The sequence below is a fragment of the Trachemys scripta genome, chromosome 11 (assembly GCF_013100865.1).
Source record: "Trachemys scripta elegans isolate TJP31775 chromosome 11, CAS_Tse_1.0, whole genome shotgun sequence".
In the NCBI taxonomy this organism is placed as follows: domain Eukaryota; kingdom Metazoa; phylum Chordata; order Testudines; family Emydidae; genus Trachemys; species Trachemys scripta.
In genome coordinates, this window is record NC_048308.1 from 24,182,771 (window position 1) to 24,200,049 (window position 17,279).

At 39.5% G+C, this 17,279-nt stretch overlaps 1 protein-coding gene across 2 annotated transcripts in view; it reads left to right on the forward strand.

Annotated features, from left to right (window-relative positions):
* EPC2 (enhancer of polycomb homolog 2) overlaps nt 1–17,279 on the forward strand; it is an 84,394-nt gene that overhangs the window by 18,496 nt on the left and 48,619 nt on the right. For both annotated transcript variants that reach the window (XR_004647643.1, XM_034785356.1), the window contains exon 2: nt 10,450–10,609. Coding sequence is in view for 1 of the 2 variants with exons in the window: in XM_034785356.1 (XP_034641247.1) it covers nt 10,450–10,609 (160 nt within the window). In the remaining variant the exon portion in view is untranslated. The remainder of the gene's footprint in view (nt 1–10,449; nt 10,610–17,279) is intronic.

A 17,279-nucleotide genomic window follows, 5' to 3' on the forward strand; every position in this document is an offset into this window, starting at 1 on the left:
CTGGCTATTCCCAGCTGCAGGGGGGCAGAAAATGTGTGGGCATTTATTTTAACACTGTATTTTCTGGTTTTCAGAAGTTTTGAGTTTTGCAGAACTCTCTGTTCTGGAAGGGCATAAGATCTCACTGGGCAACCTTAACTTTGTATTAACAATTTATTTTTTGCCATTTAGTTTGTATATACAGTGTTCTGAAATTGCTTGTGTTACTGAAGCTTGGCAAACACTAGACAGTGTAACACTGCTTTGTACATTGACTTTTAAAATTTACTTGTTAATGACAATCCTTCACAGGATTTTTAATTCCAGTTTTGTCTATTTGTAAGAGCTTTCTCCCATCCTTCTCCCTCTCTGCGCCCCCCCCCGTCCATGCGCTCATAAGGAGAGAGGTTTTATTTCATTGCATCTTGTTCTCCTCCCAAGCACCTAGCATTTATCCCCTTTTCCCAGACTTCAGTCCTGTTATCAACAAACATTCTCTTGTCTTCCAGTGGTTTGTCTTCCACCTGCAGAGCATCTTCACAGCAGAAGAAATGACCTTTCAGTTCACTTGTGCATTATGATTTCCTGTTGGTACTGGCATTGTAGGCTTAAAACTGAATAGATAGAATCACACAAACCTAACTGCTGGTATTGTCAGGAAAGTGCTGTTGAACGAGAACACAGGCTTAACTCAAGCTGAGGGTTAATTCTATGGTGAAAGTTTAAGAAACTATTTGAAAATCTGATTCTCTGTGCCCAGTTTAAATCCTTACCTCAATACACTGGAGCTTCCCAAACATATGTACTAAAGCTTCCTTGTCTTTAATCTTAATGAAACCATGGAAAGAGATTCCTCAGACAAGTTGACTTTTAAGGGGGAGGTGGGGGATTGTATAGTGCCAAATCTCATGCTCCTGGTGCTTCACAAAATTTAAAATGGTATTCAGTGCACATTTTAATTATTTAATTTGTAAAAACCATATTATATTGTTACTGAGGCTGTAACCAATAATACGGTACTCATATTCAGCAGCATTGGTATAAAGTTGAGTACAAAGTCAGTAATTCCAGGGTAAAAATCTTGAGTTAAATTCTTCCCTCACTTACACAGGTGCAAGTCCCATTGAAATCTGTGGGAATATGTAATGAATGCATATACACTGACAGGATGCCTAACCATGTAAAATAAAAAGAGAGACAACTTCATTATATCTGCCCTTTTCCTATATCTGCTTTTGCCAGAAGTAAGCTGCCGAGAGCTGGCAGAGAGTGAAAGAGCTTTAGGCTTCTGGAGCATAAATAGCTCTCTGTTTAAAACTGCCTGTCTAAAATATAATAAAGGTGGATATAATAGGTCATCTGATAGAGTCATCTGCTCTTAAAGAAATCCAAAAATTGAAGAGGAAAGAGGACTATCTTCCCCCAGTTAACACAAGTTGCATCTCTGTGAGGGCGGAATTGTGCTGCTTGTGATTAAGGAACTAACTGTCCTTTTGGCTCAACTTTGGCATACTTTATACAACGTCCAGGCCATCTTTCTACTACTATAGAATTTTCCCCGGCAGTGTGTTTTCTAGTGTTTTATCACTGTTGACAATCATTAGGATTTCTACCTTGAGAGGCTATTTTCCAGTTTGCTAAATATAGTTCTTGAAAGTTTTTCATGATGAACAGCAAATTTTTCCTCTCTTAACTTTATCTCATTATGCCCATCTAAATGTTCATATTTATGTTGGTCAAATATTAATTATGTTCTCTTGCTCCCTCCTGCTCCAGTCATGCCGTGAGCATATATGGCCGACTCTCTTCATTTTTCCTTATAATTCAGTTCCTTCAGCTTCTGATCAGTTTTACTACTTCTCTTTGAAGGCTCTCCAATTTATCTTTCTGGCTATTTGATTCCTGAAATTCAGCACACGACTCCAGATGTGGTTGTACCAAAGCCACAAAGAGAAGGGACTACTGTCTCTCTGATTTGTAAATGCCTCCGTATGATGAATTTGCTGTCACATTGTTTTGCAGACTCATGTTTTTAATTTGGTGTCCATTATCGCTACTTCCCTACCAAATTCATGGCCACGAAAAACACATCATGGACCATGAAATCTGGTGCCCCTCCTCGCCTTCTGGTGAAATCTGGACTTTTGTGTGCTTTTACTCTATACTATATAGATTTCATGAGGGAGACCAGCATTTCTCAAATTGGGGGTCCTGATCCAAAAGGCAGTTGCAGGGGGGTCACAAGGTTATTTTAGGGGGTTGCAGTATTGCTATCCTTACTTCTGTGCTGCCTTCAGAGGCGGGTGGCTGGAGAGAGGTGGCTGTTGGCTGGGCACCCATCTCTGAAAGCAGCACGGCTGCCAGCAGTAGCGCAGAAGTAAGGGTAGGAGTACGGCAACCCCCTCTACAATAACCTTGCAACCCCCTCACAACTCCTTTTTGGATCAGGGCCCCTACAATTACAACACTGTGAAATTTCAGATTTAAATAGCTGAAATCATGAAATTTACGATTTTTTAAATCCTATGACCGTGAAATTGTCCAAAATGGACCATGACTTTAGAAGGGCCCTAATTATCGCTCCTATGGCTTCTTCACGTTTACTACTGAAAATACAGATTTTTCTTCATTCTGCTGGATTTCTGTGTTTTGAATGGTTATTCCCTAGTGGCAGATCGTCAGCTGGTGTAAATAGTTACAGCTATGTTGAAGCTAGTGGCCCTAACGGCATGTTTACACTAGCACTTTTGTCGGTATAACTTATGCTGCTCAGTGGTGTGGGAAAAAAACATCTCTCTAAGCGACAAAAATTATACTGACAGAAACACCGGTGTGGACAGCCTTATCGGCGGGAGTGCTATTCCACCAATATAGCTTCCGCCACTTGTGGTTTAATTATGGCAATGGGAGAGCTCTCTCCCATTGGCAGAGTATGTTTCTTCTCTTCTATCCCCATCTCGTCTCTCTCTCCGCTCACACCCCCCCACCCCAAAAAAAAAGCAGACACGGGAGAATAGATTATTTTGGGTGGCTGATCCATTTTCCCCAAGGAATCTTGCAATTTTAAATGAAGTATAATACATTGGACATATACCCTTAGCGCCCAAGGTTTTTCTAAATCTTTACCCTCTATTAGTAGCATTCAACTCCTTGCCTGCTCCTGCAGTAAATGGCTGAACAGCCAGCCACTAGCTTTGTTACATACTCAGTGAGTGGATTGGAGTGGCATAGCTTATTCTAACACTCCTCTGCCACCTTACTGTCGATGTTCTGCTGAGTTATGCAACAGAATGGCGTAGCTCATTCTGCCATTGACAAAATATTTCTTCCCTTTAGCCATTCTCTAGTAGTAAAAATAGGACTGAAGGGAAAAAAGGTTGCCCCAAATGCCTAGCTCTTTTGATTCTCCTGAGGTGGTAGTTCTTCTGTATAGCCAAGACCACTCTTTCTGGTGCCCTCTAGATCAGTGGATCTCAAAGCTGGTCCGCTGCTTGTTCAGTGAAAGCCCCTGGTGGGCCGGTTTGTTTATCTGCCGCGTCCGCAGGTTCGGCCGATCGTGGCTCCCACTGGCCGTGGTTCGCCGCTCCAGGCCAATGGGGACTGCGGGAAGCGGCGTGGACCGAGGGATGTGCTGGCCGCCCTTCCTGCAGGAGAAAACAAAAGGTGTTCCTTTTCTGTTTTTTTTTCGAAGACCAGAAATGCAATTTACTAAAATTGACTTTTCTACAATTGTCAAATAAATTCATGTTTGCTTCTTGGAAATCTGTAAGAAAGCAAATTGGCCTAACCCTGAAAAGATTAAAGACCAATTGACCAGGGTTGTCATTGGATTCCATAACTATTAGGGATCTTGTTAGTGTTGGGCAGAGGTGTTACTGCAGTGTTCTACACACTTTCTTTAAAATCTGTGGTTGAGATTTTCAGAGTTAACAAGGGAATTTGACACAACTCCCATTAAAATTGAATTGGAGTTGTGAATCTAAGTCCCCAAATCAGGTTTGAAAATCTCAACCTATAACTTTAATGTCCTAAATTCAGTAGATGTAGCGTTCACCCAGTAGGACATCCAAGCTTTAGTGTAGTAACCTTTTTTATGGATTCCCTCTTTCTCCTCTTAATTTTGTTTTGGTTTGGAAATAGAGCAGACTACTGCTTACCTCTGGGTGGGCCTGGAAGAGATTTCATCTGATTACAGAGAATTCCTAGACAGATTTATCTAGGGCTTGGTCTACACTACCCCCCCCCAATTCGAACTAAGGTACACAACTTCAGCTACGTGAATAACGTAGCTGAAGTCGAAGTACCTTAGTTCGAACTTACCTTGGTCCACACGCGGCAGGCAGGCTCCCCCGTCGACTCCGCGGTACTCCTCTCGCCGAGCTGGAGTACCGCAGTCGACGGCAAGCACTTCCGGGTTCGACTTATCGCGTCCAGACTAGACGCGATAAGTCGAACCCAGAACTTCGATTTCCAGCCGTCGAACTAGCTGGTAAGTGTAGCCAAGGCCTAGAGTTTTGGGGAAGTACTGTGGTGACCTGTGAGGTCTTGCCTACACTGCCACTTTACAGCGCTGCAACTTTCTCGCTCAGGGATGTGAAAAAACACACCCCGAGCGCTGCAAGTTTCAGCACTGCAAAGTGGCGGTGTAGACAAGGCCTTTCAGCGCTGGTAGCTACTCCCCTCATGGGGGTGGGTTTTTTACAGCGCTGGGAGAGCTCTTTCCCAGCACTAGTGCCACAACTACACAGCCACATTAAAGCGCTGGTGCGGTAGCACTTTCACTTAGCTTTTCTGTGGTATGTCTTTGCTAGCTAATTGCTTACCTGCTAAAATTTCTTGGGTCTATAAAATATCCTTTTGGGATAATTTCAACATTTCTATAATATGTTTTACCTTTAAATTACTTATATGTAGTTAACTCCTGTTCAACAGTTTTTATGTGCGAATTAATTATTTATAGGATGAATAGATAACAGAATATCCTTATTTAACCCGTTTTCACTTTTTGATGATGATTGTTGTAATAGTTGTTCTTACCTACCTTTCCTCTCAATGTGAAGATTATATCAAATTAGATCTATTACTCTTCCATTCCAATTTATTTTTTAGAAGAGTCTGCTCTGTGGGTGTACCATTAATATGTCTATTTTAGTAACTAAAGTGAATGACCCTGAGCTATATTATTTGTAATCTTTCATCAGTGTTGTGACTGTATTTTAATGCTATGAATTAAATCTACACTAATTGCTTAATTGAATGTTTACATATATATTTAACTCTCACTTAGGAAAATTGTGATTCATTTGGATATTACAAAATATGCTTAAACTGCAAGAATAATTTGTATTAAACTCAGCTATTTTTGATTTGAATGTTCAGCTTTTGTTTTTAGCATTAAAGTGATATATCAGTATAAATCACATTTGTCTGAATTTTTTGAGACATTAGAAATGGGAAAAATGTCTCTACCTTTTAGTTTCTTTCTTTGTTCATTTGGCAGCACTTGCATGTTCAGTTTCACTGTTTTGTCTTTATAGTAATTCAGTTAGTTGTTTGTATGGGCCTTTCATACACCAACAGGGGAGATAAATACTTGTAAAAATATGATATTCTGATTTGTAAAACCATAAAAAATGGCAGAAATCTTAGGCAATGTACTCAAGACTACTTAGTCTTAGTATGTCCAAGACTACTTTTAACTCCTTTTGAAAACTGATCATGTTTCAAGTTTGCTGTATCCCTTTTAGTAGATCGAGTCTAATATGAAAGTCTTTAATATAGCAAACAGAATTTCAGTTGTAGGAATTAACATTTAGCTTGTATAGATTTTTTTTATGAAGTTTTGAATTTTTAGAAGATTTTGATAGCCTGTTGCTTAGTCTGTGACCCTTGAAATAAAGAACAATTGTTTCAGAAAATCATCGTATGTTTCAGTACTGTGTTTTTTTGGTTATAGTTGAGAATTCATGTTTGTTTATTTTCATTAAGACTGAAATCCTTAATTACCTCTCAGTTTTTATAAACTCGCTTTGTATGCTTTATTTCTTATTTGTAGTATTTCTTAAGATTGTTAAGAAAATGTGAATTTATTTCCATTATTAAATAAAATATAGAAATATTTCTAGAGCAAAAGAAGGTTTCCTGAATCTCAATTGTTATATGCCTTCCCTTTCAAACAGATCAAATTTCTCTATCCCTTCATCAATCAGTACATTTTTATTCCTTACTTTATTGGCCTGCTAAACCCAGGGTTGTGAGTTCAATCCTTGAGGGGGCCATTTAGGGATCTGGGGCAAAAATCTGCCTGGGGATTGGTCCTGCTTTGAGCAGGGGGTTGGACTAGATGACCTCCTGAGGTCCCTTCCAACCCTGATATTCTACGATTCTATACAAATTGGGTTACTTTATCTTTTATTTTCAAAAAGTTTGTTTTTAAAATGTAAGTAATTTAATCCGTGGTATGGCACTTCTAAAATAGCTTGAGGTGTGTTGCCTATAAGGATTTCAGAGCACTTTATTCAGCATCTATTTTATAGTCTTTTTAATAGAAATTTATAGTTACTTTGGATAAAATGTCAAATTGAAAAAGGAACAGGAATTCTTTTGCATGACAAAGTTTGACCGCGGATGCCCTTGCACATTCGTATTGTACAGATTGAGCAAATCTTTGACACTGGAGTATGTTTACTGAAAAAAGGTGCAAGAGAATTTAACTAAAGGTATTAGAACAAAATCTCAGAGGAAAACTTGCTAAATCTAATTAATTATATGGCTTCTGAAAGTATGAAATGTTAGCACAGGAAGTTAAGTGTAGGAGGGAAAAGCAAGTGCCTTGGGAATGACTAGAAATCCAATTAAGGTCTGAATAGGAGAAATTTACATGTCAGTCAAACAAGTGGTTTCTGGAAGCTGTGCTAGGCCATCAAATGCAATAAGATCCTTGTTACTTCGCAGTACAGGAGAGATAGTAATGGCTGCATTGGTAGTAAGTACATCAAGAAAGTTGTAAACTTGGATTACAGATGAAGTGGTGTCAATCGGAATAAGATCGGTGCATGGAATCCTTGAAAACTAGGGTTTCTCAAGGTGCCTGTTACTATAATTTAAACCCAGAATCTGACTGTGTGTGGTCATCCTATCATCCCAGGCCTACTTCAAAGCTGTGTCTGCAATAAGAAACTCCCAAGGTCATGGATTCTCAATAAAGAGCAATTTAATACCCTTGCCACTTCATCAAGCACTTGGGATTAGGCACCAGGTTACATAGTGTGTTCATCTGGGAGGAGAACTAGACAGTTTATCTTTACTATCCAATCTTCTACTTCCCAAACTTGAGTGAAATTTTTAATGTAGTTTGATGGTCTCCTGTATTGATCTTTTCATTTGAGCCAGATTTTGATATTGATGCATGTTGCAATCCATATAAATTAAAACACAAAGTTCTCTCTAAGTATGTTTAGGGAAACAGGAGTTATAACCTCCAGGTAAGGAGAGAGATACATTCTTCAAGGTGTGCTGACAATGTAAATAGTGGTCTGGACGAAGAAGATTTTGAAGAAGTAAAATAAGGGCATGTCCTACAGACTCAGGAAAGAGCAAGGATACTAGAAATTTATGTTTTTAGAATAAAATGCAGGAATCGTAGTTTCAGTGGCCTATCTGAGGACAAGGAATGGCAGAAAAAAACTTGGTATTTTCCCACCTCAGTTGTAGATCAGTCTTCTGGTCCACTTGATGTGTTTGTATTGATATCAATTAGGGACTACTATGGGGCCGTTTGACAGCTAGTAAGAAATCTAGAAACGAACTGAGTAACTGTAATTTTCTTAGTTAAATTGCTCAAAATAGCATTGTTCATCTTTATTTTTAAAAAGAGACTTACACGATGAAGTATTAGATGTGCACAAGATATCTGGTGTGTTTTTCTGAAATTATTATATTTGAATGTACACTCTCTGGTCTGAGCTACAGCATTGCACTTAAGTCTTGGGAGCCTGATTAATCGAGTAATTTTGACTTTATTTCTGTTGGAGATGCCTAGTCCTCCTCTTTTAGAGTTTGTGAAGTCTGTAGTTTGCCATTGCAGTTTGTTTTAGTAGTGGATACTTCCTTCCCATTGCTGAAATAACTTGAATTAAAAATAAAATATTTATTAAATAAATATGCATGTTTTGAAATATCATTGTTTCAACAAGTAAAGGCAGATGAATGAAAACTGATTTTTGCAGAATTAAAAAGAGAGAAACCTCTATTCCTTTTGGTTGTTTAGAGAGTTTACCAAATATAAACCAATGTGGAGTACTTTTCTTGCATCTGCCAACCTGCATCAAATGAAATTTAAAAGAATAAAACGCTTCTTCATAGATGTGTAATTGTCATTTTCACAGTGTTGATGCTTGGTGAAATTATGAGCACAAGAGACAGACATTGGAGTTGTTAGTGGGAGGGAAGACCACCCAAACCCCAGATGCTGGGAAGGGAAGAGAGTAATGAGGGATTTTTTCCATTCACCCCTTCTTCCAATAGCTAGAAGTGTGAAGGAATAGGTAGAATAGAGAATCTGAGCCCCTTACAGCAAAGCAGTGGTGGAGGCAGAGAGATGAAAAATTCCCTTACGGCAGCAAGAGAGAATTTGGCTTCAAGTTTATCATAATCCTGTTAGCCTGATATGAAAGATGAAGTCCCCAAGAAGGTTCGATGGCAGGACCGTAGTATATCATCCTCTCCATTCTCAGCAGCTGCAAATCTGGTCTGTGGGGACTGTTCATCTGGCATTTTCTCTGGGTCTTGCTAGTGGGGTTCACCACTTACCTTTTATTGCTAGGAGGTTTAATCTCTGATTAGTAGGTTTCATACATTTTTCCAGCCTTGGTTGCATAAACAATTGTTGAAGCAAAGTTACACTGCAAATATAATTGTATATTATGTTTTCTAGCAGCTTTCTTTCTTTGTCTCATGGATTATAGTGTGAACGTTTTACAAAATCCATTGAAGGAGAAAAATCACAATTATCCTATGCTAATCCACCTGTGTGGTTGGATTTGCACCAAAATAACTAGTAAGATATATGGATGCTAAAGAATTCTTATAACCTAATGAAGGGATAGTGTAATTCATACTTCCTGTGACTTGGGTGTGGTTATTCTGTCTCCAGTAGGGTAAGAATACAAAGTATAATGAACACTGTTGCATATTTGAGGAACTGGAGTTCCACAAATATTCTGTGTGTTCTTCTGTGGGGAAATATGTGCCTGTTACTTTTGCCTATTATAGTATTCTAAAAAAACGTAAAAACAGAAGCAGGTAACAAATTAACATAGTAACGGCCATACTGGGTCAGACCAATGGTCCATCTAGCCCAGCAACCTGTCTTCCAACAGTGTCCAATGCCAGGTGCCCCAAAGCGAATGAACAGAGCAGGGCAATTATCAAGTGATTCAGCCCCTGTCGTCTAGTCCCAACATCTAGCAGTCAGAGTCTTAGGGACAGCGAGAGCATGGGATTGCATCCCTGACCATCTTGGCTAATAGCCATTGATGGACCTTTACTCTATGAACTTACCTAATTCTTTTTAAAACTCACTTATAGTTTTGGCCTTCACAAACTCCCCTGGCAACAAATTCCACAGGTTAACTGTGTGTTGTGTGAAGAAGTACTTCCTTTTGTTTGTTTTAACCTGCTGCCTATTAATTTCATTACGTGACCCCTGGTTCTTGTGTTATATGAAAGGATAAATAACACTTCCTTATTCACTTTCTCCACACCATTCATGATTTTATAGACCTCTGTCATATCCCCCTTAGTTGTCTCTTTTCCAAGCTTAATGGTCCCAGTCTTTTTAATCTTTCCTTACATGGAAGCTGTTCCATACCCTTAATCATTTTTTGTTGCCCACTCTCCATTCTGAAAACTGGCCGGTGCATAAATCTTAAATAAAAACATGGTATTATTTTGCATTTGGCAGTGGATTAAGTTTGTTCATGATCTTGATTTGAACCATGGGCTTCCCATATTATAAGGAATTAATGTGCATACATTGCTGGTTTTGAGCCATGACACTTTCTATACCTGCTTTTAGATTATTTTGTTTAACTTGGATCACCTACTGTCTGTTTTTCTGATTTTAAAAAAAGGTTTGTGGGTATGCTTAGAAGATTTTTTTCTTCCATCTTGAGTCCCCCGTATCATTAATGGAGGCTTGAGATTTTTTTCCTTATTTGGAACCTGTCAACAGCTGAATTTGCCTAGGACTTGGTGTTAAATGCAGAGGACTCTTTCTCTCCCATTACTGTACCCTGCTGGCCTGGAAGCAAAAAAAATAAAATAAAATAACATAAAATGTTACTAGGATCTTCTCATGACACTTTAGAACACTATTGCTAGGAAAATAGACTAACTTTATCCATTTTTTATATTTAAAAAAATAAATACTGTCATCTAAATAAATTTTCTAAACTTTTCCTCTTTCAGGAACACCATTTACAACGAGCTATTTCGGCACAGCAAGTCTTTAGAGAAAAGAAAGAGAGCATGGTTATCCCAGTTCCTGAGGCAGAGAGCAATGTCAACTATTACAATCGCCTGTACAAAGGAGAGTTTAAACAACCAAAGCAGTTCATTCACATTCAACGTAAGTTCATGGATATGTTGGTCTGTCTTCTTTTAAGTTAACTTGGGAAAGTTCTTAATGATTGCAGAGGCAAAATTATAAAAGTATTCATAGGGTAGGTGGAAGGACCTGCAAAAAACCTGGTACACCTCTATCCCAATAATGTGACCTGATATAACACGAATTCGGATATAACGCGGTAAAGCAGTGCTCCGGGGGGGGGGGGGGCAGGGCTGTGCACTCCGGTGGATCAAAGCAAGTTTGATATAACACGGTTTCACCTATAACGTGGTAGGATTTTTTTTGGCGTTATATCAAGGTAGAGGTGTAATAGTTAAAGTAGCTAAGTCCTTGTTTCTCCTTTGGAGTAGCCAGGAGGATTTGGGGATTGAGGGAGAGAGGAAGGTATTATTTGTATGGCTGGCTTGTGGATTCCCATATTGACGTTTTGTATGTGCTTAAGATAGACAGTAACCAAAGGACAAATCCTACTAGTTATCTGTTGTGTTGAGCACACCATCATAGAATCCATTTGATTTCCTAACTCTGAGATGGAATAACTGAAGGAGCCATACTAAAAGTTGTCTGTGATGATTGTTTCTTTGTCATCAGTTTTTGATGCTGTGGTTCCTGAGTGCCCCTTATCTCTACTCGCAGATCACCTTAGCAAGAAGATAGATTAAATAGGAGAATATCTGTAGTGGAATCTGTAGTGGAAATCACTGTATCTGGTCACCTGATTGTAGCATGAAAAGATTTTGAAACTTTATGCTGAGATTGTGTTGGAGGTAAAGAATGGGCTCTTCACTGTAGTGTATGTGGAGTTCCAACTTGCAGAAATACTCTGAGCTACAGGTAATTTTGGTGAATATGTATAAATTTTGTGAAAATGTAGAATTGCGTATTTATTACTGCAAAAATTTTCAGTTTGTCATACCTGAGACTGCCCTGATTTGGATGGGATTGACTGCCTGTGTGGTAATAGATGCATTTTAGGGGGAAACAAACGTAAGGTCACTGTTTGCTTTGTTTTTGATTAGTCATGTTCTCTGAGGTATTTAGGTTGGCAGTTTGTAAACGGGACTCATCCCACTTGTTGTATTATTGTAAACTCTTTGCGCATAGACCATCTTTAGGTTCTGTGTTTGTATAACACTTAGTACAGTGGGGTGCTAGTCTGTGACTGGGGCTCCTTGTCACTACCACACTACAAATAAATCAAAATAATAATAAAATTTTGTGGTAAGACACTGGGTCTACTTTTTGTTGGAATTTATCAATGCCTTTTTGGGAAGGCAAGAAACTAAGCACTTTTCAAATGGTTGATTGTTAAGCCAATACTCAAGAAATCCTTTCTTGCCACTGACCTCCTGATCCTCTTTTTTTTTTTTTAATAAAAAGTTTTGGAAGGATTATTGGCAAAGTTACGTTGAAGTGTCTTGGATAATATAGGAGTCCTCTGATCTCCTTGACTCCATTTGTTAGGCTTGTTTATGATACATACTATGTTAATTTTGTTGATCTGCATCCTGTGCCAGATATAGATCCTCTATTGATTCTTTGTGTTTCATCTTCGAAGATGTTTCAGCCTCCATGAATCTGTTGTTTATAAGGTGTCATTGAGCTGCCTATGTATATAGGTGGAGATAGGCTTAATTTGAATGTGTCTTTTTTTTTCTCATGGGGAGAAGCCAAAGAGTACTGTTAATTAGTTTTTGAATTGCGTCATCTGCATGCTGCTGATGCGGTCCTCTGTTTCTGTTTCATTGCACCTGGGTGGTGTATTTTCTTGTCTTTCATAGTATTTTTCCAAAATTGGGAGTTGTGTGAAGGTGAGTTGGCTGAAGCTCCCTTTTGGATAAGACCGAGATGATGCTAGTAGTGTGAGGAAGCAGCCAAAGGAAATAGTATCAATAAAATCCTTTTGGTTTAAATAAAATTAAATTAAAAAATCACATGCCTAACCAAAATATATTGGTACAAAAAACTGTTCATAGACCATCCTTATTGCAAGGGGCGGCTACTCAGATCTATATGGTTTATACTGTCAGCAAGCAGTTCATAGAAAAATGAACTTTGATTCTCTTTTGTGACTTGTTAAATGTATCGACATTAACCAATTATTTTTATTTTAAGTAGAAATCCATTCATATTACGATTGCTCTTATGATATGAATTATGGTTTAATAAATCTTGAGTTGTGACTTAGTTTGGATAGGGTGAACAGACTAAGGTCATGTTTATACTACGGGCACTGTAACTACATCTCTGTAATCCTGTAGCGTAGATGCAGAATACAGCATGAAAGGGGTTTTTTTTGTTTGTTTTTTGTTTTGGTTTTTTTGTTGCTGTGGGAACTCTACCTCCTTGAGCAACAGCAGCTTATTGACAGAAGCATTCTTCTGTTGACCTAGCTGCATCTATACTGGAGGTTAGGTCGACATAGCTATGTGGTTCAGCGGTGTGGATTTTTCACACCCCTGAGCACTGTAGTTATGTCTGTTGATTCAAGTTTTAAGTGTATACCAGGCCTAAATGTAAAAGAGAATCAGTGGTAAAAAAACTACGTTAATGCAGAGTTAGGGTTGTTTGGTGGTACACCTCTACCCTGATGTAACGTGACCCGATATAACACGAATTCGGATATAAGGAAGTAAAGCAGCACTCCGGCGGATCAAAGCAAGTTCAATATAACGCGGTTTCACCTATAACGCGATAAGATTTTTTGGCTCCCGAGGACACCGTTGTATCTGGGTAGAGGTGTATGATGTCTCCTTGCAGAATGCTGAGTTGAGCACAGCTCAAACTTTTGAAAGCTAGGCAGTGCACCAACATGCCCTGTTAATGCACATAATTTTATTCTGCCAATGCCCCAGCTGCTGAAATGTGCCATCTCCTTTTACAAAGTATTCTCTGTTACCTGCAGGATTTCACATAACACTATTAAAGAACAAACAGGAGAAGGAGGAGGGGGGGAAGAAGACTGCCCATGCCACTTTTCCTTTGTTTCTTTGGAGCTTTCAATAGCCAGTGGGAATTATGTTCATACATTACAGGTGCAGTCAGTGTGTTAGGGTTACCAGCACTAAATGGGAGAGGTAGTAATTGGGCCTGCTTGCTAAAGGTGTGTTTGTGAGATGAGGACATATGTGGATTACTTTGAGGACATGTGTGGCTCTAGGTTTCCTTTTGTATGTGAGCAAAGGGAACAGCTGCATGTGTACCTATGGGATCCAGCATGCATCATTTCAGTGCAGAGTTATGCACATTTATATAACTAGTAGGGCACAGGGGTTTTATTACAAAGGGTTTTGTCCATAGTGAGCTGGGGTATGAGAGCAGCCTGAGCATTTATTATCTGCATGCGCTCCAGGTAAAATGAGTGTGGTCAGTATCAGGTGTTGCTGAACTGAATGGTGCCGACAGTAGTTAGCTCTGCTTGGTAGAGGTGTGTGTGCGCGTGAGATCTGTGGATTACTTTGAGGTGTGTGACAGAGCTGTGGTTGTGATATGAAGAGGTCTATGTTTTGCACCCTCTCATGTATGAGGAAAGGAAATAGGTGTATTTCAGGATGCAGTATTCATAATTTCTATACTGCATTGTGGAGATTGCCAGTGGTGGGGCTTTTTTTACAAAGGATATTGTCAGTAGTGAGGTGAAATATGAAATAATTCTAATGCTTTAATGATGGTTAAGTGAACACATAGGTTGAGACCTCTACCTTTGAGCTAAGAGACGTTATTCCCAGATGCGCGCGTGCGCGCACACACACGCGCGCTTTGCTTGAGCTAGTATGCTAAAGATATCAGTATAGCACTGGAGTAGCATGAGTGGTGGCTTGTGCTACTTGCCAGATACTTGGGAGGATAGCTCAAATCACTGCCTGTGCTACCTTGGGTACGCTGCGGCTTTTTTAGCATGCTAGCTCGAGCAGAGCTAGCATGGGTACATCTGTGTTAGGTGGGAGTCACACCTCCCAGCTCAAATGTAGATGTATCCTCAGGGTAAAGGAGTTGTAAAAGGTTGCAGAGTGACTCTTAGAATACCATATGTATAAAATGTTTCTTTGCATTTGGCTAAGTATGTGAGTGTATGCCAGGATCCGAATCTTGTAGTGAGAAGGGCTAGTGTGAGTATGTGCATATTGAAGCATTGCCCAAAGAGGATAAAAAGAAGGTGGCTGGAAAATCTTTTTCCTTTTTGTCCTTTTAATAGTGTTAAATGGAATCTTGTGGGTGAGAGTAAATAGGTTGTAGAAGGTGAAGAGATGGTACATTTCAGCAGCTTGGGGGTTGGCAGAGTAAAGGGTATGTGTTAATGAGACATATTGGGACATTGCTGAAAGAAGACAGAGTTAAGGCAACCATAACTCTGCATTTCCTGATTTTTCAGAAGTTTGAGCTCTGTGCAACTCTGTTCTGCAATGGGAAGATGTACCATTGAGTAATCTTAACTGTGCGTTAACATACTTTTTTGCCATTGAATTTATTAGTTTTTTGAACAGGAATAGATATGTCGTTGTTCGGAGTTAGTAATCATTTAGGCAGGTGTACATATAATGTCTTGCAATTAGCAAACTCAGCCAGTGCCGCTCCTCTCTCCGCTTGTGCACAAGCACCCCACTTGCTTTGCTTTCAGACCTCCCCAGACATCCCCTTGACCCATTCACCTTGTCCTTCCTCCAAGCTGGCCTCATCCCCACTATTGTACTCACACCTCTCCCCACCAAGCAGGTGACAAATCTCCTTGAAATCTTCACTCCCTGGTATACAAATGTTTCTGTTGCCATTATTCTCTTATACCTCCCCTCCTATAACCGACTCGCATGTAGTACCTGGAGTGAAAGACAGCTGTATTACAGAGAAATAGTGTCCTAGTTTCGTTTCACAATGGTTGGAGGGTGCCGTTTGTGGCAGGGTTGGCGTAGGTTTCCGTTCCAAAGGACTGGCAGTTAGACCCCTGTCCAATAGATGTATCCCATCTCCGAGAAACACTGAGGTTTCAGAGCTTATGATGTTTCAGTGCCATACAGTACATCGTTTCCAGTCAGCCATGAACCCTCCAATTTCCCAATTAATGTTCTTCCAATACTTACTATTAGCTTTTATGCAGCGTTGGGTTGCACTGGCAGAGCTGTGGGGTGCAGGGGGGTTCAGTGCATAGGCAAGGCTGAGGGTGCCATGCCTCCCTCACCTGAGCCCCAACCTCTTTCCTCCCCTACCCTCCATCTCCATTAACCACCCTCTTTTTGCTGCAGCCCCAAACTCCCTTCCTCTAGTTCCCCCATCCCCTAATACCTCTCCCTTCCCAAGAATATTTTCCCCACAAATACTTTGATTATTTTCCTTCCAAAATGAAATTGCCACCCCAGACTCTCACTTAGGCCTGGACTATACTAGAAAATTAAGCCTGCTTAATTATGTTGCTCAGGGGTTTGAAAAATCCACATCCCTGAGTCACATAGTTAAGTTGACCTAACCCCCAGTGTAGACAGTGCTAGGCTGATAAAAGAATTATTCCATCAACCTAGCTACTGTTTCTCTCTAGGAGGTGGATTACCTACTTGTTGGTGATGGGGGACTTCAACTACGCTGACATCTATTTGGAAAATAATACAGCAGGGCACAGATTATCCAAGAAGTTCTTGGAACATATTGGAGACATCTTTTTATTACAGAAGGTGACTAGGGGAGAGGCTATTCTGGATTTGATTCTGACAAACAGGGAGGAACTAGTTGAGAATCTGAAGGTAGAAGGCGCTTGGATGAAAGTGATCATGCAATGATAGCGTTCATGACTCTAAGGAATGATAGCAGAATAAAGAAAATGGACTTCAAGAAGGCAGACTTGGCCAAACTCGGAGAACTGGTAGGTAAGATCCCATGGGAAGTAAGTTTAAGCGAAAAAAGAGTTCAGAAGAGTTGGTAGTTTTTTAAAGATACATTATTAGGGGCACAAGAGCAAACTATTTCAGTGCGTAGGAAAAATGATAAGAGACCACCCTGGCTCAATCAGGAAATCTTCAATGACCTGAAACTCAAAGAAGAGTCATACAAAAAGTAGAAACTAGGTCAAATTATGAAGGATGAATATAAAAAAACAACGCTAGCATGTAGGGTCAAAATTAAAAAGGCTAAGGCACAAAACGAGATTAAACTAGCTAGGAATGTAAAAGGTAACAAGAAAATATTTTATAAATACGTGAGAAGCAAGAGGAAGACCAAGTTGAGGTTAGGCCCTTTACTCGATGAGGAGTGAAAGACAGTAACAGAAAACGCCATAATGGCTAAAGTGTCACCAAAAAAGGTAGCAGTGATTTTATGACTACGTAGGGAACATAATTGTTAATAGAATAGGATCTGAGGCTGAAATAGGGAAAGAATTAGTTAGATGCCTTCAAGTCAGCAGACCATGATGAAATACATCTTAGATTACTTAAGGAACTGGCTTAAGAGATCTTCGAACCATTAGAAATTATTTTGAGAATTTGAGAAGGGGAGAGATCCCAAAGGATTGGAAAAAGGCAACTATAGTACTTCTCTATAAAAAGGGGAATAAGGACAACCTAGGTAATTATAGACCAGTCAGCTTAACTTTGGTACCTGGAAAGATAATGAATCAAACAATTACCATATATACTCGATTTTTTTTTTTAGTAAAAAAGGGATGCACCAGAGAAGGGGGTTGGTT